At 49.6% G+C, this 21,877-nt stretch overlaps 1 protein-coding gene across 1 annotated transcript in view; it reads left to right on the top strand.

Moving 5' to 3' along the window:
* Positions 1-21,877, top strand: part of Myo18b (myosin XVIIIB) — a 201,658-nt gene that overhangs the window by 102,949 nt on the left and 76,832 nt on the right. The window contains exons 33-37 of the mRNA XM_026784530.1: positions 1,593-1,745; positions 13,446-13,559; positions 16,718-16,834; positions 19,482-19,565; positions 20,154-20,291. Coding sequence (XP_026640331.1) covers positions 1,593-1,745; positions 13,446-13,559; positions 16,718-16,834; positions 19,482-19,565; positions 20,154-20,291 — 606 coding nt within the window. The remainder of the gene's footprint in view (positions 1-1,592; positions 1,746-13,445; positions 13,560-16,717; positions 16,835-19,481; positions 19,566-20,153; positions 20,292-21,877) is intronic.

The following is a 21,877-nucleotide window of genomic DNA, read 5'->3' as shown; positions in this document are numbered from 1 at the left end:
GGGTGCATGCACCAGGTCATTGAGCAGTAGCTGTAATCCTGCGCCTGTAAAGTAGTTGACACGCAGAGGGCTCAGCCGCTCATTATCACACCTGATCCCCTTCTTATCTCAACACAGAGAACAGGGATTTCTCAAAACCCTCTTAGAGACTAGAAGCCTTGATTCTGATGGATGGCAGACTTCGCCAGGGTTCCTGCCACCAGAAAATGGTGTACTGGGGTTTAGAGCCTAAGCCACCTCAGTCTTAACCTGTATTCCTTTTGGTATATTCTTGGGCATCCTTAGCAGAGAGGAGGCATCTGGCAGGCAGGTATGCAGAGATCCCCAAGATGCAAACAGAAGTCCCTATGACAGAGGTTCTCAACCTTCCCAATGCTGTGACCCTTTAATACAGCTTCTCATGTTGTGCTGACCCCATCCATAAAATTATTTTCATTGCTACTTCATAACTGTAATTTTGCTACTGTTATGAACCATAATGTAAATATCTGTGTTTTCTGATGGACTTAGGTGACCTCTGTGAAAGGGTCCTTTGACTCCCAAAGGATTCATGACACACGGGCTGAGAGCCACTTCCTTATGATGAGACACCCATTTTATTCTCAGTACCCACCTATTGGCTGGCCCCAGGGTCTTTTCTCTATCCCTGGATGTTCCTGGGACAAAGAAGCTCCTGGTGTCTTTAAGGGACACTTACCGAGTTCACTGGGGTCCCAGTGTGATTCTGTCTATCCCATGCTTGGGCTGCATCCATCCCATTGGCCTCTGGGAATCAAGATGTCTAAGTCACTGCCCTGATCCTCATGATAGGGTGTGGCATCTTTGTGACCTTTTTCTGTTCCCCAACAGATTTAGAGTTCTGGGGGAAGGAATCTGTGCACTACTGGGCAAAGTTCCATCCACAGAAAATGGCTCCTGTGCCTGCCTTTAATCTGGCAAAGGCAAGCTGCTTTGTATATCAAAAGCTTCATTTAGGTATTTGGAAGGAACACAGCTGCTCTTTGCTGAGAACCATGATGAACCCCATAGCAACCGGCAGTATAAATGGGGGTGAAGGAGAGAGGGTCTCTGTATGGATAACATGCCCCTCCCATACACTCACACACTCACTGAATCACGAGTGTCAGTGAGCCCTCCAGGAGGTCCCTCATGCCCACCTGGGCTGCCCTAACTTCTCTGAAGCATCTAGAAACTCTTAGCTTGATGCAGAGGACAGAACAGAAGGAGCTGGGCCTTCCAGATTATGGTAATATCCGTGGGGTCTTGTACATGGTCCTGTGGCAACCCTGGGGCTGAACAAGGGAGAGCAGGTATCTAGTTTCATAGCATCCTGGTGGTTGGTGCTGTCTCATTTGGCATATGAGAGTGGAAAACAGTCCTTCTGCTGTCTTGTCTTGTGGTTTTGAGATAGAATCTCACACTGTAGCCCAGGCTAGCCTTTAGTTCACAGCAGGCCCCCATCTCAGCCTCTCTGGTGCTGCATTTAAAGGTGTGCCACTTGAGAGGCAAGATTGAGCCCATGGAGCTTAGCTCTAAGAACCTTGGTCCCGGCCACTGCTTTCCATCTAAACTAACCATTCTTTGGCTTCCAGATTGGCCATCGTGACTTTGATGTAGAAAAGCGTCTCCGCCGGGACCTCAGGAGGACACACGCTCTGTTGTCTGATGTTCAGCTCCTTCTGGCCACCATGGAGGATGGCAAGACATCAGTCAGCAAGGAAGAGCTGGAGAAGGTGCACAGTCAGGTGAGAAATGCCCTCGTTGGGAGAGAGAGCTCTTCTGGGAAACACGATCAGAGGCTCCCACCCATAGGGAGGTGGAGATATGGACCAGGAAGCAACAAGGCAGTAGGGAATGAGGGGCAGGACCTGCTCCCTTCTGTTGGGTGGAGCCAACTGTGACTGTTTGGAGGTCATGAGGAGATTAGGACAGGGTAACTGGCTGAAGGTAGTGTATGTGAGCGTATGGACACTTTTGGTGGCTACCAGGGCTGGGTATAGGAGACACAGCTGCAGGGTTAATATTGCATTGTCACCTCCTTGTGGAACTGAGAACAGCTGTGGCCATTTGACTGTCTAGGTGGATGCTAATGATGCAGGTTAAAGTTTCATGAGGGTTACCAGCTGCCACTGACCAGAATCTTCTTCCTGCCTGCCTCCCACGTACTGAATGCTCCGTGCATGTTGTCACCTGCCATCTCTACAGCTTAGTACCATCCTGTTAGTCAATGAGCAGAGGCTTGCTTGTGGATTTCAGTGGTTCAGTCTGTGATCACTGCACCCCATCTTTGTGCTGAGGTAGAACACCATGGGAGAGGGGGCATGAGAGAGCAGAGATGCTCATCTCACGGCCAAGAAGGAGGGAGGGAGGGAGGGAAGGAGAGGGGAGCACTAAACAAGGTTCCATCAACCCAGGAGACACAGTGCCACCATCTCACACTCTGTGACCTTTTCTCTTCCCTTAGTGGGCCATTCTCACCCTGTTCCACCATTATGGCTTGCTCCAGACCTCCTTTGTCTTGTGTCCTGGGCAAGGCAGGGCACTCGCTCACTCTGTGTTCTCTTTGTGATTTCAGCCAGATGCACTTAGTCATCATGAGAGCTCCAGGGGAGCAGAGGGCACCTCATGGATGTTTATAGATGGGACATTTTGCCCAGTGGTGGTCATGTGTGGTTAAGTGACATGGCAGTAAGTGACAGACCTGGTACCTGAAGCTTTTGACTCTGAGTTCAGAATCAGGGTCTCTCTGTGTCACATTGCAACCTGTTATGTTAGGAGAAGAGTGGGGAGGCCTGGACATCTTATTTCAGCTGGGGCCTGAGCACCTCACAGAGTGAAGACCTCGCATCCCTTGTTCCTGCTTCACAGCCTCCAAGTTACCCCTACCCTCAAGTGGGTGTTCTGACGGAGTAGATTTCTCCCCTCCCCCTCCCTCCTTTAAAAGTGTTCCCTGCAATCCCTCTGCAGGGTTAAGATGTGTGTTCCCAGGAAGCAGCAGTGTTTAATGAGGGCAGCTTGGGCACAATCAAAGAGCTTCATTCTTCTGTAATTCCTCTTTCCTGCTCTCTGTATCCGGCTCCCAACAAAGACATCCACAGCCTTGACTCTCTGCTGCTGTTGTCATGGAAATGACTGTAAGGACAGAGCTCCTGGACCAGAGGTCAGGGTACAGTCGCTTTGGCCCCTGGCACACGTGTCCGGATGCAGGAGTCAGAGCTAATTAGATAAATCAGTGATGGCTCCTGGTATCACTTCAACTCTTGTCTGGTGTCTGGTGTTTGTCCTCTGCCCGAAGGCCTCAGGGACAGAGACAGGGCAGGCAAAGCTGGAGGGAGAGCAAGCCAACTCTGCATGTAGCTGCTGTGTATAGCACTGAAAAGTTTCCTCCATTTGCCCATATGTTTGCTGATCGGGCATTTATGCAGCACCTACTGTATGCCTCATGATGGCTGAGGTATGGGAAGGATTGTCAGTAAGGCAGGTATGGTACCCACCTTATGAAATCCATACCTGATGGAAAAGACAAACAGCAGCTCAGATGCCTGTAGTGGGGGACTTTGAGGGAGAGACGAAGAGGCAAGGTCCTGGGTAGGGAAATGCAGAGGTGTCCACTATCTGGGGTCGGTTTCTTACACCTGGAGGAAGGAAGAAAGCAGGGAAGGCTTGGGTTTCATCCCAAGCGGGTAAGAAAGAAGTCACTGGCAGCTTCCAGTGGAGCCTGATTTGGAATAATGGGGGCCTCAGACATGGGGGTGGACCCTGGGCATTTACAAGTTGCTCATGGAAGGGTGGACCCTGAGGGAGAAGGTAAGGGTCATGGAGAAAGGTGCACAACAGGTTCAACCCCTACCTGGGTAACCCTGAGCCAGCCCTGCCTTTCAGGGTCACCTGCATCGTATCTCATAGAAGGTGCTGTGCCCCCAAAGAACACCAGATCACAGGATCTGTAGACTTCCCTTTGTAAGATCTCAAGGATTGGGGCTGGGGATGGAGCTGGTAGAATGCCTGCCTGTGTGTGAAGACCTGGATAAGACAGCTTCCATCCCCGGCCTTGGGGTATGAAAGCAGGGGCATCAGAAGTTCAATGTCATCCTTAGCTACATAGCAAGTTTGAGGCCAGTCTGGGCTACACAGGACCTTGTATCACAAGAACAGCCTCTAAAATCAAATGCCTCTAGGACAACAGATAGAAAGAACGCTGTGGGCAGAAGTTCCCTCCTCCACTCACCTGTACGGGCTCCTTCTCAGAGTGAAGGGTGGGGGAGCATCTTTTGCTCCTGGGTACAGTGTTTTCATAACGAGCTAATCAATTCCCACAGGGTGTTTCCCCTGAAACTAACCTGGAAACAAGCCATTCCAACAACCAAGATGAATAATTGAGATAATCGTTGTGCCAGTAACATCTGTGAGACTAGGGGTTGGCAGGAGCCACCTGCTCCAAGGAGAGAGTGGAAGCCAGCGGTGGCTCCCGGGTTCTGATTAGCTCTCAGTTCATTTGGTCCTCGTTGGATCCGTGGCTGTGATCTCCCTGTGATTGGTTTTCTTAACCGGGGGATGAAGGGGTTGCACACGGCTCTGTTGTTTACCCACCTCATATTCAGGGCCCTGTTCTGTCCTGCCCACTAAGACCAAAGCTCCCATCACAGGTCTCTGGCACTGCCCTCAACAGTGCTCCCAAACTGGTGTCCTGTGCTCTGCCTGCCTTTGTTAAAAGCCACCTGTATGTCTTCTGCCGGGAAATCTCTCAAATTGCTGACTTTGTGTCTTGTCCAGAGAGGTTTTATGTCACCTCATTGGGTCCCTTATGCTGGAGATGAAAACCAGGGTGTTGACAGAGGTTTCTGTCTTGCTCAGTCCTGTAGCCATTCAGTCCCAAAGAATCACACAGAGGTCTACATCAATTATAAACTGATTGGCCCAGTATCTCAGGCTCTTCTTATTAACTAATTCTTATATTACCCCATAATTCTTGTCTATGTTGGCAATGTGGCTTGGTGCCTTTTTCAGCGAGGCAGTCACATCTTGCTTCCTCTACAGCTGGGTCATAACTGGAGACTGTGCTTCCCTCTTCCCAGAATTCTCATGGCCCCACCTCTACTTCCTGCCTGGTCACCCCGCCTATACTTCCTGCCTGGCTACTGACCAATAAAATAATACAAGTGACAGGATAAAAGACTGTTGTCCCACAGTACTTCCTCCCTTTTATTTTTAAACAAGAACTCTGAATCTAATATCTTCAGTTTAGCTTTTCACCTGACCACTATCCATAACAACAAGCAGTCAACATTCTAAACAAAGGAAAATATCCATAGTCCATTTTTAGGGAATGTGGGCGTAGTTTTCTAGGCTACTTCCTGCTCATTGGGGGAGTTGATAATCTTATGGGAACCTAAAGAAAATCTAGAATTATGATCAAGTCCTGACTGGAGTATCCTGTGAGGCTTGATCATCTCAGGCAGCAGTCTTTGAACTGTTTGGGATGCAGAACTCAGATATCTGGGCCATTCCTCCTATCAGAGATTTCTCAGGGGGTCTTCCTTGGTCAAAACTGACTTTTCTTAGTGAAGAATGAATCCATAGTTCCTCATTTCTTGTGGAAACAAAAGCAAAACCTCTTCTACAAAGTAACATATCTTTTGACTTAAATTTTAAAGTCAAAGTGTTTTATATATATATATATATATATATATATATATATTGAATTAATCTAGCAGCACTTATAATCAAATGTCTTTTATCAGCTTTTTCTCCTTCCTTAGCATTCAAACAATTCAAAGAGAACACAATAACATACAGTATCCAGATTCTCTGTGTGTTTTCCATCTTTACTTGGCTTTATTTTAAACTCTATTTCTTTTATTTTTATTTTTAATTTTTGGCTTTTTGAGACTAGGTTTCTCTGTGTATCTTTGGCTGTCCCAGAACTCATTCTGTAAGCCAGGCTGTCCTTGAACTCACAGAGCTCTGCCTGCCTCTGCCTCCAAAGTTCTGAGATTAAAGGTGTGTACCACTACACCTTGAACTCACAGAAATCCATCTGCCTCTGCCTCCCAAGTGGCTGTGGCTTACTGGGTAAAGTTTCAAGCATCTGCCTCTGGTGGCTCCATGGGTTCTCTCTGACTCCACCCATCTTTCTCCCAGCATTCAGTTCCATCTTCCCGGCCTACCTAAGTTCTGTCCTGTTATAGGTCCAAAGCGGTTTCTTTATTCATTAATGGTAATCACAGCATACAGAGGGAAATCCCACATCACCATGACTTTGCATATCCCAGTTGGGTGCTGCTATCAGCCCAACCCTGCCCACCACTTGACCTTTGGAGGAAGATTCTGAAGACCTCAATACAGTCTTGGTTGCTTGCATGCAAGATCTACAAACTTCCCACCATCCTTTGAAGCAAGTCTAGGTTCTCTAGTCTGACCCATGCGGTGTCCTGCCCAGCTCCTTCTCTCCAGTCCCACCATCATCTCCAGCAGTGTCCCCCACTGCTGTCCCTCATGTCTATTCCACCCTGTCAGCGTTTCATGAGCTATGCCTTTGGTGGGGCTCTAGTTTCCCCCTTCAGCTTCCTCGTTGCCCGGTCCTCTGAAGTTGACTTCAGCACCCTTTTTCAGTGCATCTATGCCTCCCATGGCTGGGGTGAAAGGTCCCAATGGCCTGCCCTCATTCCTGCATCACTAGCCATCGAATTTCCTCCTCCTCTGAGGTCACAGAGGCTTAACAAGCAGAACTGTAATTTGAACTCAGATCCAGAGGTCCAGAGGTCCAGAAGTTGACCCTGGGGCATCACATCCTTCCAGAAACTCAGTGCTCCGGTGGGCCCTTTCCCCAGACCTTGCCCATCTCCACCACAAATTCCCAGCTGTGATTAACTACCAGCCTTGGGCTCCCATCAGAGAAGACTGATAACCCCGGATCTATTCCCAGTGCCCTTAATTGGGGCATTTGTCACCATGTGTCACCTATGCCTCCTTGAGACAGTCGAGGTAATTAACAGGCCGGGAAAGACTCCCTGATGGGAGCCTTTGTGTGACCAGGCACCTTGGAGATGTGTCTTCCCAGCCTGCAGCCCAGATCAGTGGCCTCACTAGGTATTTTATTTGAAGAACTTTTGTCTTTTTTTTTTTTTTCCTGTAAAGGCGATGTTAGAGGGAATTGATTCAATATTAACCTAACCTCCTGTCAGGGGAGATAAAGACTGTGTTGTAATTGGCTGGAAACATGGTGGTCACAGGTCTGTTCACCCACAAATATTGACACTTCCAAGGCGGTGATGAACGAAGCATGAAGAAGGCCCCGCTTTTACATCACAGGCAGGGAAATCTAGTTGTCTGTCTAAAGGATGGCTTCTGCTTATCTGGGGCAGGCCAAGCAAGCTGCAAAGCCCTAAGCCCCCAAGGTGACACTAACAGGAGAATTAGTTGTTTGGCCACCACCAGGCACCGTGCAGTGCATCCTGTGTCCCCAGGAAAACATGAACCCAGTGGCTTCTGGGAAGCCAGGGCTGGTACTTCGAAATGTGTCTGCAGGAGCAATTCCCCAGTGACCACACAGGCTGCCGGCCATCTCCATTGAAGGCTGGAGCACTGCGACCCATGGGAGGGAGGACGAGGAAGAGGGAACCCTGCTAGACAAGAACTGGGTGAGACTTGATGTGTAGGAGTCAGCAGAATGGCTCAGTGGATAAGACCTGAGTTTAGGTCCTCAGTATCACGTAAAATGCGGGGCCTGGCTGTGGGTGCCTGTACCACCAGCATCGGAGACAGAGACCGGCATAGCCTTAGAGCTCACTGGCTGGCCTAATTGAGGCAGTGAGCTTCCAGTGCAGAGAGAGAGGCCCTGTCTTGAGGCAGCAAGGTGAAAGGTGAGTGATAGAGGAGAAGACCCTATGTCCTGCTTGGACCCTGAACGCATGTGTGGGGGTGTGTGTGCCTGCATATTCACGTACACATATGTGCCATGCACCACACACACACACACACACACACACACACACACACACACACACACACAGAGTTTCTGGGTTTTGCTGTTATTGTTGCTTTTTGCCTCCCTGCAGCCCTTGGGTTGGGGCTGATTTCACTTAACTTTGCCACATAAATATCTGCATGTATCCTCAGTCTGGGCCCTGAAGCTGCCACAGGGGCAAAATTTTTTCTGTCTGTTTCTGATCCAAAGGTGGAAAACTTCCCATGTCACCCACAAACTGAGACTTTAGGGTTTGCCCTCACTTTCGTCCTTGGCAGCAGTTTCTTTAGCTACAGAGTTAGTTCAAGGCCAGCCTGGCCAATTTAGTAAAACCTGTCTTAAAATAAAACAAAGAAAGAAGGTCTGGGGATGTACCTGAGTGAACAAATGCTTGCTGAGCATGGGCAAGCCCCTTTAGACTACTCTAGACACATGAACCATAGTCTCCATGTAGAACAGGACAATCCTGGAACATTTAGAGAACTCCCAAATGACGATGATTGTCACCAGGTAGTGTTGGAACTTGTCTATTGGATCTACTGTCCACAGACATGGTTGACATTTTTTAAAGCTTAAAAACACAAATATATATATATATATATATATATATATATATATATATATGTATACACACAGACACACACAGTTGTGTGTGTGTGTGTGTGTGTGTAGGGGTATGTAGGTGCCCATAAAGGCCAGAAGAGGCTGTTGGAGATGCTGGAGGTAGAGTTAGATTAGAGATGGTTGAAAGCCACCTAACAAGAATTCTGGAAACCAAACTTGGATCCTCTGGAAGAGCAGCAAGTTCTCCTAACCACTGAGCTACCTCCCAGTCCTCAGTGGATACCATTTGCAGAGACAGCTTTTGCTGAACGTGGTTGGGGCTGTCTGCGATGTGGATTGTAGGAGATCCTCTCTGGAGAAGCTCTTCAGGCTGAAGGTGGAGTCTCCCAAGTGCCAAGGTGGCATGCCCAGCACGAAAATGTCCAGCCTACCGCTACAAACTCTGTGGAATGTCCCCTGTGGCATTTTCAAATCCCTCAAGTTGTTCAACCAGACCCAGATGTCAGGATCTAAGCTCTCTACGGAATACAGCATTTCTGCTCCACCTCTCTCCATATGTCAAGCTGCCTTATCTAGAAGCCCTGTAAATCCAAAGAAAACATTTCCCCAAGTATTTAAAGCAGGCGGATGGCTTCTCACAGGAAAGCAAAGTCATTTCTGGGCTTACAGTTGCTGTGTATGTGAGGGGATCTCAGTCACGCTCTCTGAATGCTAGTGGTGGTGCTGGAGAGACAGTGAGCAATGGGGAGAGACAGTGAGGGGATGGAGGCAGTGGGGGCAGGGAGGCAGTTGGGGGAGACAGTGGAAGGTCCCTGGTGATGGCTACAATGTGGAAGAGGTCTGTAACCAAGAGTTGTGTACAGATAGGTATGGGGGATCCAGGAACACTTGGGTCTGGAGCCTTGAAGACTTGAAGCTGACCTTGTCAAGTCATGTGTCACCTTCTTCCCCTGCCATTGCAATGGGATTCTTCATCTGTGGAAGGATGGGCTGTTTCATGGGTTGCGGTTGCCAGCTGTATCTAGTGGCCACACAGGACCAGAGGGAGTGTGGAAATTCCCATCTCCCCAGGCCCATGGGAAAGAGGATGTTCTCCTTTGTGTGTGGAGAGCCTGGAGACCACCACAGAGGTCTGTTCCACCTTTTACACATGACAGAAAGCTTGCACTTGTGCCCCCCAATACATACTCACATACACATTCATACATTCACACACATATTTACATACACACATACACTCATACATAACTCACACATTCACACACACAGACATTCACATACACTCATACAGAACACACACTCTCTCTGTCTCTCTCTCACACACACATCAGTTTTGCTGCTTTCTCCCAGTCCATGCCGTGTGTGTGTGTGTGTGTGTGTGTGTGTGTGTGTGTGTGTACCTTTGATTTGTTTACATGCCAATCTCAGGGTTCTGACCCACCTAGCTCAGCTCAGCTCAGCTCAACTGAAGTAGGAAAGAAGCTGCTGAGAAAATGGGAAGGTCTGCTGTTCAGATGTCTTCAAGCTTGGCTGCACGTCGATGTTCCAATTGTATCATTACAAATGTGTCTCTTGGACTGGGCTTGCTCAGCTTGTGAGTGCCCTGAGTTGAGACATTTGTGCTACCAGAAGGAAGGTCTCTTGCTATCTTTTACCTCAATGTCCTCAGTGCCATTCCATCTTAGGAGGGTCATAGGCTTGTCTACGGCTGGGTGTGAGGTCACGATCAAGAACACATGGACCTTTGGGAGACAAACATTTCTCACAGTCTGTAGAGATGGGTGGAGACTGAGTGGTGCCCAGGCTTGAGTTCAGATCCAGCCGTTTACTGTGTCTATGACCGTACAAAGCACCAAGCCCTCCACTTTCAGCCAGCTAGGATGGGGATGACCGCTGTACGGGTTAGATGGGCTACACTTGAAAGTGTCCAGGCAGGTGCAGGTCTAGGAGCAAGGGCTCCATGAGGCCCATGGGTATGCCATCCACAGATTATATAGAGTACAACTCATTGGCTGTACCCTGTAGACTTCTCAATGCACAGAACCACCCCACCCCCATGTTTTGCTCTGGGAAATCTGCTCAAGGTCATGGGCACACTGGAACTCCATTTTGTCTGCTCTCTGTTTTGTTCCTACTCACAGTGCGATGCCCAAGCCCCCCTCAGGGTAGATGGGTGTCTCGCCCCATAATGTCTGGTGGTGTTTGTATCCAGAGGTTCCGGAGGGTCAGGGTTGAACTGGGGATGGACACAGACCCACTGAATGGAAGAACAGCTCCAGGGTCCTTGGTAGCCATCTTCCAGGACTGGAGCAGATCTCTGAAGACTGGGCTGATTTCCTTAGCAAACCATGGGCTGACTGAATGTGTCAGGATGAGGAATGTTCCAGCTATGGAGGGCATTTTGTATTTGCTGGGTACAACAGCCACATTTATACTGTTTAACAAACAAACAAACAAAAATCACAGCGCATAAGATAGTCTGAGCCTTGACGGCCTTCAACAAATACCAAGTACACCATGCTGCCAAGGTCTGCTGTGGTCCAGCCCACAGGAGGTTAAGAGAGGTAGGCCTGGACATGATCTGCCCCGCTGAGAATGTTTGGTTTGAGCACAAGAGGCCTTGACTGTGGAGGGGACAGTGACTCTCGGCAGCCTTCCCTCTGCACCTCGCACGCCAAGCTGGCACTCGGGGGCAGAGAACAGCCTGTTAGTGATGCTGTAAGAGTCCTCACTTGCCGACTGACCACCTCCGCGGCCTCTGCTCTCTGAATGCTGTGGTAACAACGCCGGGGAAAGGTGTTTGCTGAGGTGACTCCAGCCTGCATCACCATGACAGGAGATCTGAGCTCATCCCTTCTGTAACTTACAGTTGACTCCACATTCAGTGTGGAAATTACACTCATAATGATTCTTGCCGTGGATCACCCATAATGGAAAGTAGACCTGCAGCCTGTGTTTCTTCCTGTCCCCTAAAGCATAATAATTGGAGCCTTTAAGATCAGAAATGAGACTCTGTAGCAACTGTAGCCCCAGCTGCCCGACAGAGGCCTTGGTCTATGAGATTTCTGCTCAGTCCATGTAGAGTAGGTTAGACCCACCTCCCTGTGCACTTCTGGAATCAGGGACCACCCCCCACCCATAGATAGGAGCTCCTGCCAAGCCTCAAATGCCTTCTTAAAATAAGTTGTGTTTGTCCTGCTGGTGTGTATGTAGTGGGGACAAGGCTCTAACTCATGTTCTTCAACTCCAAAATGGGATTTAAAATCCCCACATGAGGGGCTTGGGATGCAGCTTGGGGATGAGCCCTTGCCTAGTCCATGTGCCCTGGGTCCTTCCCCAGCACTGCACAGATGATACAGTCCCCCACAGTTGTGGGTCCTTCCATTTCTCTCCAAGCCCAGCCCTCCCCACCTGCTGGAGCACTCCAGTCCCCTTCCAGGAGGACTCTGTTGTGCCTTCACCATGCATCATAGCTCCCACACTGTCTGCTCCTCCACCTAACAGCCAGGGAGCACCCACCACTCACTAGGAGAAGCCCAACAGGCTAGACTAGAATCCAAGCCTGTAGCCGGCCCCTTGCTTCGCTGCTGTGACCCCTGTGTACACCCTCGGTATTGTCCCTCTTGTCCCTGGAGGGGCAGCTGTCTGGCTACACTCCTGTGGTCCTGTACTCTGCTCCAGGGCTGTTGCACTTGCTCTGACCTCCATCCTACTTGTGTTAGCACAGATTCAAGTGAGGCCCTGACCCAAGCTCTGCTCCCCGCCTCTGTAGAGAGCCCTTCTTCTAGCCTCTCTGCCTCACCCGAGCCTGGGCTTTCCAGTTTGGCATATCTAGCTCACTCTGAAGTCTCATCTCTTCTGTGGATGGTGCCTTGCTCACACCAGTGACCCCAGCTCTTGGGTTATTGTCACAGCCACGGTAGCACACGGGTGGAGCACCTTGACATTGGAGCTGTTCTTTGTCTGTTCGGGGGAGGTGGAATTGCTCCCACGTGGGTGGTGTACAGCCTCTGCCTGGACTCGGGACTTTCTTTCCTAGTCAGCTTGCTGCTGGCTCCCTTGGTGATCTCTTCAGTAGGACCCTGGTCTCCTTCCCCCCTCCAAGCTCTTTTGTTTCACTTTGTTGCTTTTTGAGATAGGGTCGGCCTGAGACTAGCCATTCTCCTGCCTCAGCCTCGCTAATGCTGGGTTACAGGTGTGTGGCACCATGACCACATCCTTTACCCTTCAGGAGACAGTGGTTTCAGAAGGGAAAGTCTGTGTGTTGGGGAATGCTGGGTTTGCCTCTATTTCTTGCAACTGTGTAGCTCTGGAGGAGGTACAACCCTACTTTGAGGCCTAAGTATTTTCTCTGTGTTTTTTTCTGTCTGAAGATTCTAATTCTAGGGATCATGGAAAACATAGACGTTGGACATAGGGTTTGTATGCTGATATGAGTTTCTCAATGGGACAGGTCACTATGTGGCATGTGCCTGGGTAATTGTAGTCTACCAATAGACGGGAAGGTAGAGGACCAGAAAATAGCTTGAGTTACTGGCTCAGCCTTTGAGGTCTGGTCAAAGGCGAGCACAGGAAGACCCTTCGGTGTAGAATGTTTTTACTTTAGCGGGTTTGCAGACCAGCTGAACCCGAGCCCTGGTCAGGGCTGGCCGGCCCTGCCACCCTCACACTGTCCCTTTGTCACTCCCTGCGCTCCCCAGAGGCTGTCACTACTGTCCTTGCCTGTCTCCTCTGGGAAAGCAGGACCTGGTATTGCTTGAGGAGTAGGCATCCTCCGGTGCTTGCCTCAAGCATACATACCCCCTGCTCACAGGATGTGTGCTGACAGACAGGTGTGAAGGTGTGGGCTGGGCTGGGCTGTTAGGGAGGGAGGGTGTCTGAGAAGTGACTTGCTTCTGCTCCTGTTTCTGTCCAGCTGGAGCAGAGTGAGGCCAAATGTGAGGACGCCTTGAAGACCCAGAAGGTGCTGACTGCGGACTTGGAGAACATGCACAGTGAACTGGAGAATGTGACCCGGAGCAAGACCCTGGTACTGTACCTCCCACAGCCCCACCCAGAAGAGCAGGCTCATGGTCTGGCCTTGTCCTGCTGGGGACATAGCCTTGGAAAGGAAACACTTAGGATGTGGGCATCCCCTTGAGACCCCTCTGAGTCACCCCACTGCTGGGGGGTACAGGCTTCTGTTGTAGAGCTTCTGGGTATTCAGTTCTGTAAGAAGTATAAAGGAACTTATTGTGGACCTACTGAATGTTTGGCTCCTAAGAAGCAAAGGCAATTTGTTATGGGCCTACTGGGTGCTTGATACTGAATTCAACAGAATACACACACACACACACACACACACACACATGCATGCACACACATGTACGTATACATGCACACACACACATGCACACACAAGTGTGAGGTCACATTTACAAGGGCAAGCAAAGACACCTTCTGTGGACCTACTGTGCGCTCAGTAGCATGAAGTTTCACCTGCGATAATAAACACAGCTGATCATGTGCCCATTTGTGTGCTCACAGCTGTAGATGGTTCTCGGGAACCTCTCGCAGCCCTACTGTGTTCTTACCACCATGGGACTCTTGGTATTTACCATCAGACTGCTGCATGCCACCTTCTCTAAGAGCTCACGTCAACTCCCTGCACCCAGAAGACCTGGCTGTTCATTCTGTTATTATATGCTCAGCACTGAAGGGGACGAAAGAGCCATATATCTCTCATGTTGGTGACAATGTCTGGAGTCTGGATGATCATACTTAACTTAAACTTGTATTCAATATACAGAATTCTATAGTCTGCATAGAGGTGGGAGGCGCCAGCTCGTGCTGTGCGGCACCCTAACAAGCCCTTTGTCCTGTATTTCACTGTAGTTTTCTCAATGAAGGGGAACACGTCCAGAAACCCACACACGTGCCCACACGTTTTCCTAGGGTTTCTGCTGCTGTGGTAAACACCATGTCCAAAAGCAACTTGGGGAGGAAAGGGTTCATCTCAGCTTAGATGCTCACGTCACATTCCATCACGGGGGAAAGATAGGACAAGAACTTTGGAGGCAGGAACTGAAGCAGAAGCCACGGAGGAATTCTGCTTACTAGCTTGCTACTTACTGCTTGTGTCTGCTTTCTTCTACAACCCAGGACCACCTGTCTAGTGGGTGACATCATCCGCGATGACCTGGGCCTCCACATCAATCATTACTCAAGAATGCTTCACAGGCCAATTTAGGGGGCAACAGAGACTCACTCTTCTAAATGTCTCTATGCTGTATAGAATTGATGAAAAACTGACCAAAGCAATTGACCCCTTGCCAATTTGACACACATATATGTCACTATCCAACTATTGCCTTTCCTTTCTCATGTGCCCCCAAGATTACATGTTAATATTAATATCACAGTATTAAAACTATCAAACTGTAAAAGTCCCCTAGTCTTTAGAAAATACAAACACTTTCAATATCTTTAAAACCCACAAGGTGTTGTAATATGAGCGGCGGGGCTACGTTCCTGGCATCCGGCCGCCCGCATGGCTAGCTTTATACCCGAAATAATTACATGGAAACTGTATTCTTTTAAACATTGCTTGGCCCATTAGTTTCAGCCTTTTATTGTCTAGCTCTTATATATTGATCTAACCCATTTCTAATAATCTGTGTAGCCCATGAGGTGGCTTACCAGGGAAGATTTTAACCTGTGTCTTTGTCTGGTGTGAGAATCATGGCGACTCTTTGACTCAGCTTCTTTCTCCCAGCATTCTGTTCTGCCTATTCCATCCATCTAAGGGTTGGCCTATCAAATGGGCCTAGGCAGTTTTTTTTATTAATTAACCAATGAGAGCAACAGATTAGAAAGAAATCACTCCCACATCAACAAGGTCTTTTTCAAAGTTCAAACTTTCTCTAAAATACTCAAAATTTCTCTAAAATTCCATAGTCTATTAACTGTGGGCACCTATTTTTAAAAAGTTACAAAATTTCTATTTCAAAAAGAAAAAAAAGGAAGCTCCAGAGCACAGTCACAATCAAATCAAAGCAGAAACAAACTTCAGCAGCATAAAAAAATTCAGTAGTTGGTGTCTAGGGCCCCATTATCCTCTGGGCTTCATGAGGCCCCATTTCCCTAGTGCTGTGCTTTGTCTGTAGGCTCAGGCAAGCTCCACTCTGCAACTGATGCTGTCCTTCCCAAGTCAGGCCACCATTGTCTGCCCTTCTCTCAACAGTCCTGTCTTCCAGGGTCCCATGCAGCAGCCCACTGAGCTCCAAGCATTCAAAGGCTTTTGCAGCCCAAACTTCAAATACTACCACAGTCCTTCCAAAAACATGCAGTCAGGTCTGTCATGGCAATAACCCCACACACGGCTCCTATTTCTGTCACACTTAGAGTTTCCATTGCTGTGGTAAAACACCATGGCCAAAAGAGTGTTGAGAAGGAAAGGGTTTGTTTCTTCTTACTGATTGTAGTTCATCACTGAAGGAAATCAGAGTAGGAAGCTGGAGATAGGAGCTGATGAAGAGGCCCTAAAGGAATGCTGCCTCCTGACTTGCTCTCCATGGCTTGCTTAGCCTGCTTTCTTATACACCCAGGACCACTCACTTAGGTGGTAGTACCACCAACAATGGGTTGGAGCATCCCACATTAATCACCAATCAAGAAAATTTCAGAATGCATGCATACATATACATACACACACATATATGTATATGCATGTACACATACACACACACATTTTCTCAACTGAGGTTCTCACTTCTCAAATGACTCTAAGTTGTGTCCAGTTGACTAAAAACTAACCTGGACACACATATACATGTACAAGCACACACATCCACACACATGCCTACATACACATAAAATCACTAAATACACGTGCAAAAGAAATTACCTTGGAGGGAAAACCCCCAATCAAATCCATCCACCCCCACAATAGATATTTATTTGGCACCTCTTGGATGCCATCTCTGGTGCTTGGTGCTGGTATATATGCCTGTGTGGGGGACAAAGTCCCTGTTCTCAGAGATAATGCAGGTTTGTGCTTATATGCCTATGCCTTAGACCTTTACATGTGTATGAATGGATTCCTAGAGGTTCCCACAGGGCCAGAACCCTTCATACGTGTTGCATCCACATCTACTGAGCATTCAGTACCCACGAGCGCACACTGAGTCATGCACTGCCTCCCTGCAGGTGGATGAACAGCTGTACAGGCTGCAGTTTGAGAGGGCAGACCTCCTGAAGCGCATCGACGAGGACCAGGACGACCTGAACGGCCTCATGCAGAAACACAAAGACCTCATCGCACAGGTCAGGACCTCTCCCAGCTTGTGAGTTGTGCAGATTTTACAGAGCTAGGGAGGGGCTGTCAGTTCCATGAAGCCCTGGGTAAAGCTGGTGTGTCCTCTGGAGGGCGGCTCCAACAGACAAACATTGACATCATATGGCCACCTCCCTGTCCACACACATCCACCATGCACGCATCTGCCCACCTCCCTGTCCACACACAACACATCCACCACGCACACATCTGCCCACCAATCCATCCATTCAGCTGTGTCTTAGTCACTGGTCCACCACTGTGAAGAGACACCATGACCATGGCAACACTTATAAAAGAAACATTTAACTGGGACTGGCTTAGTTAAGAGGCTTAGTCCATTATCATCATGGCGGGGAATGTGGCAGCACACACAGAACTGGAGTAGTAGCTGAGAGCTACATCCTAATGTATGTGCATGCGTGTATGTGCTCACGCATGTACGCATACATACACAGAGAATCAAAGAGGAGAAGAAGGAGAAAGAGGAGGAGGAGGAGGAAGACAAAGAAGGAGGAGGAGGAAAAGGGAAGGACTCTAATCCTTCTCAAATAGGGCTACTCTTTGATGACTAAGCATTCAAATGCATGAGCCTATGGGTCCCATTCTGATTCAAACCACCACAGTCTGCCCTCCCATGCGCCCACCCACCCATCCACACACCTATCTGCTATCTACTCATTGTGTCTAGCCACCACCCATATACTCAGCCATCCAGTCTGTCTATCTGTTGTTTACTGAGGACTAGTTCTCCTTTAGACACTGTAAACAATGCCAAGGACACTTTGGTAAGCAAAGGGACTCCAGACTTCCCCTGTGGCTTTGTGAGCTGAACAGATGTTGCCATGAAGCTACCCAGAGCAGCATGTGGTGGAAGGCGGGCTAGCAAACTGAACTGAGAGTCCAGAAAAGGATGGAAATTAGGGAAGGCTTCCCTGAGGAGGAGGTACCAGGTAGAAACCCAGATTAGGGTCAGGAGTTAATGGACTTGCAGTGGAACCATGGGGTCTGGCAGGAGGGCAACCCATGTGCCTGGGAGGGAGGTGCATGCAAAGTCTCCTTGGGGCATTGCAGAGGCTGAAGGGAGGTTGTGGGGGAAGGCAGCAGCCATGCACTCAGAGAAGCCAGGAGAGGAAGGACAGGACAGGCTCCTACAAGGCTTTGTTTGAGGGGAGGTGGGAAGCAGGGCAGGAGAGCTGCAGCCAGCACGCTACCCCACCCTGTCAGCTCTGCCTTGTCCTGCAGGAGTCTGGAGCTGAGGCGTGGGGGCGGGCACTGAAAACCACAGTGTCAGGCAAATTGGAGGGAAAGCGAGGGGTGTGATGTGGACCTGGACAGGGAGGAGACAAGGTGGCTGGGAAAAATGGAGCTTCAGCTGGAGTGAATGGGGGATGGACAGAGGCGCCCAGCCGGTTTTTGGCCTTATCCCAGGAAGACAAGCTCAGTCCAGGAGCATCAAACATCTTCCACACTCATCCCCAGAGGGGAGGCATGTCTGCCAGACAAGCGGATGTAACCCGTATAAGGAGTGGAATCATCAGGGTTACAGCTGCCACCAGAGAGCCTGTGCCTGAGTTGTGGTTAGTTCTGTCCAACGTAGAAATTATTCTGTTTGGCCACAGGCCTAAACATGCATGAGCCGTGACAAGAGAACAAAACCAGACATGTGGCAGAGCAGGAGCCAAGAGGTCTCCACATCCTCGGGAAACTCTCTCTTCAGAGACTGCCAAGCTCAGCTGTTGCCTCCACATCCTACAGGGGTCTTGACTCCCCTCTCTCTCTGACTTTGGAACTAACCTATGGAGGGGGCCAAGCAGACACTCTGCCCATAGTTAGATGAGGATACCAAGGAGCAGAGAGTCCCTGGCTCACTCTGGCTGCTGTCCAAGTGCAGGTTCCCAGCTCCCTGACACTCACAGTGCTTCTCCTCCCAAGTTAGTTTTATCATTACCCTGACTGGATAGAAGTCGCTAAAGGGCAGGATCACCCAGGCTCGTGATTTCAGGAGTTTGGTGCCTGCTTGTTTGACCCCAGGTGCTGGGAAGGACATCACTGTGGCAGGAGTTTGTGACTCATGACTGACAGGAAGCAACAGAGATTCAGCAGGAAGGAGCCCGGACGGGGCACACCCCTATGATCTGTGACCCCAAGTGACCTACTTCCTCCATCTAAGCCACACCTTCCACAGTTCCACCAACTATAGGTTCAAACTGGAGATCTATGGATGGATTAAACATTCCTTGCAGCCTGAGCCCCACTGCCACTTTCCAAAAGCTCTTTGGTGGCAAGCAACTTTCCATACCACCTAGACTGTGGAAGACACTTCTCATTCAAACCACAGTACCATGCTTGGAATGGTTACTGGATCCAGGGGCAGCCCTGATTGTTCTGGGCTCTCCAGCATGTGACATCAAGAACTTGACAATCACTGAGTCCCTGGACTGATGCCATGGAGTGACTCAACAGAGATGGGGCGTTGGGAAGCTGTGACTCAGCAAACCGAGATGGGGTGTTGGGAAGGGGTAAAAGACAACTTTCAAGGTGCCATCATTGTCACAGAAGTTCTGTAGAGATCTGTGGGCTGAGGAAGAAGGGATTCTGGAAAGGGCCTCTTTATCTTGTTTTCTGTCTCACCAGTCTGCTGCTGACATTGGGCAAATTCAGGAGCTGCAGCTGCAGCTGGAAGAAGCCAAGAAGGAGAAGCAGAAGCTGCAGGAGCAGGTATGTGCTCAGAGCCGCCATGCTGTGGGAGATGGGAGGATCACCAGGTCATCTGCTCAACTTCAGTCATGTGCCAAGTGCGCTGAGAAAGTCCCAGTGGAGAGACCGCTCCACACACTCCTGTCACAGTTGCTGGTTCCTGCCCAATACACAGACGGCCCAATGCACCAGTCAGTGCTGGCTCCCGCTTCCTCTCTCCCCCTCTGAGAAATTGGTCCTAAGAAGAGAAGATGCCTGTGAGTCAGGCCCACACCCCTTTGGGAGCTCTTCTATAGGAGCCATGATTTCTCTAAACCTCAGTACCTAGCTGATTATTGTGAGCCACCAACTTCTCTTAAGTCTTGCTAGAGCAGGTGTGCATGCCTGCCGGAGTGGCCATGTCCCATTGCATGTAGTTACTGAGTCCCGATTCACATGGCCTGTCAGAGTGGCCATGTCCCATTGCAGACGGGTGCTGAGTCCCAATGCACATGCCTATTGGATGGCGCTGGCCCATGTGTACGGTCAACATGCAGCAGTGGAGCAGGGAAGTGGTACCAGGGGCGGGACTCGGGTCAATGGTGCCAGTATACTCCTCAATGTGCCCAGCTGCAGGTGGCTCAGCTTCGTATCCAGTACCTGGAGCAGTCCACCGTGGACCGTTCCATTGTCAGCAGGCAGGAAGCTGTCATCTGTGACCTGGAGAACAAGACAGAGTTCCAGAAGGTGCAGTTGAAGAGATTTGAGGTATTGAAACCCTATGAGCCATTGGGAGCGGGGGCAGGGATTGCTGTGTGAGTCCCCATATCACTTGGTTCTCATGCTTAGCTTGAGACGAATCCGACCACTCCCTCTGTTCCTGTCCTTCCCCTGTTCTTTTTTTCCTTTGTTCTTCTACCTATTTCCTGGAGCCACCATGCACCTGTCCGTTCTCCTCCTCTGCCCACTCCTGCCATCATCTTCAGCCCATTCCTCTCTTGCAGCCTGTTTTTATCCTGATTCTCATCACCCTCCTCTCCTGTCTCCTCTCCTCTCCTTCCGTTCCCCTTTCCCTCCTCTTGCCTTCTTCAGCCTAGGCTCCACTGCCCACCCTTGAGTCCATGGGTGCCACTCTCTCCATCTCTGTCTATCTGCTCAAATTCCTGTGGTCAGTTTCTTTCACACCCATCTATGCAGCTCCATGTTGGTATGTACAGGACAGACATATGAGCACAAACACCTGCAGTACAGAGTATGCCATGAATGTACAAATGGAACCTTCTAGCATGGAGAGCCCACCTGGCTTCCAGTATGTCTGCAGTATAGCAAGTCCCTGGTGGGCTTGGATGGGTTAGCAAGGACACTGACATCAATCTTGAGCCAATAATTTCAGTGTGTGTTCACTTTTTCTGTGGACCAAGGACATGAAACATGTACAGAGGTCACCTCCACTATCAAAATCCTCCCCCATAGCCCTCTGTGCTTGACATGTAGAGTGAGGGAGAAGGACAGGCCTCACCACTGAGTGAGAGCACGGGGTCAGGTAGGAGTTGATGACACCAGTCCTGACCCTCGCCCCAGGGCCTGTGCTCTAGTTTCTCCGCAGCCCTCACCCCTTCACTACATGGTGTTTGGATGTGAAAGGCCGTGCCCCTCACCCTGAAGCTCTCCCCAGCCCAGGACATGTGGTCTTAGATACAGCTGCTGTGGATAAACAGGGAAATTCTTGTTGACCTTGACTTTCATAGACTTTCCAGGTATTTCCAGGGGACACTCAGGCAGGGACCTCCAGACCCTGGCAATGCTGTTGATGACACTACATGGCTGTCTGCGTCTGTGGAGTTGTTACTCAGTTCTAGCATAGACAACTGTCAGCAGGAAAAGAAAGCCTGATGGTAGAACCTGGAAGATCACAGCCTGTAATCACTGGTCCCCTCTGTCACCATTATCCAAGCATAACAGAACCTGTGTCCTTGCTGCAAAGGGTCACTGAAGACGCCTGTGATGCCCTTCTCCCCTTCCAGCCTGACAGTCTCTAAAATGGGGCCTAACAGGGAAGCTCCCCTTTGGGTGACAGTCTCCGACCCTGACTCTGTCTCCTCCAACCAAAGGGGCCAGAACTCCCAGCAAGGCTTGAAATAGTCACATGACCCTTGCCTATGTCAACACTCCTCCATTTGCCCACTGGCATTTCACAGATCTAGATTCCAGGCTTGCTGGCTGCCTAATAGATCCAGATAACACTGAGGCCTTTCTAGCGTACAGGGGCCTAGATGCTTTTGTCTTCATCCCCTCATTAAGTCTGATGGGTTTCTGTCCCCGAGAAAGGCAGAGAGCACTGAGGGTCCAGAGAG

This window comes from Microtus ochrogaster, chromosome 2, assembly GCF_000317375.1.
Source record: "Microtus ochrogaster isolate Prairie Vole_2 chromosome 2, MicOch1.0, whole genome shotgun sequence".
NCBI classification, from domain to species: domain Eukaryota; kingdom Metazoa; phylum Chordata; class Mammalia; order Rodentia; family Cricetidae; genus Microtus; species Microtus ochrogaster.
The sequence above is the reverse complement of the archived record's forward strand: the minus strand, read 5'-3'. Positions and strand labels throughout refer to the sequence as shown.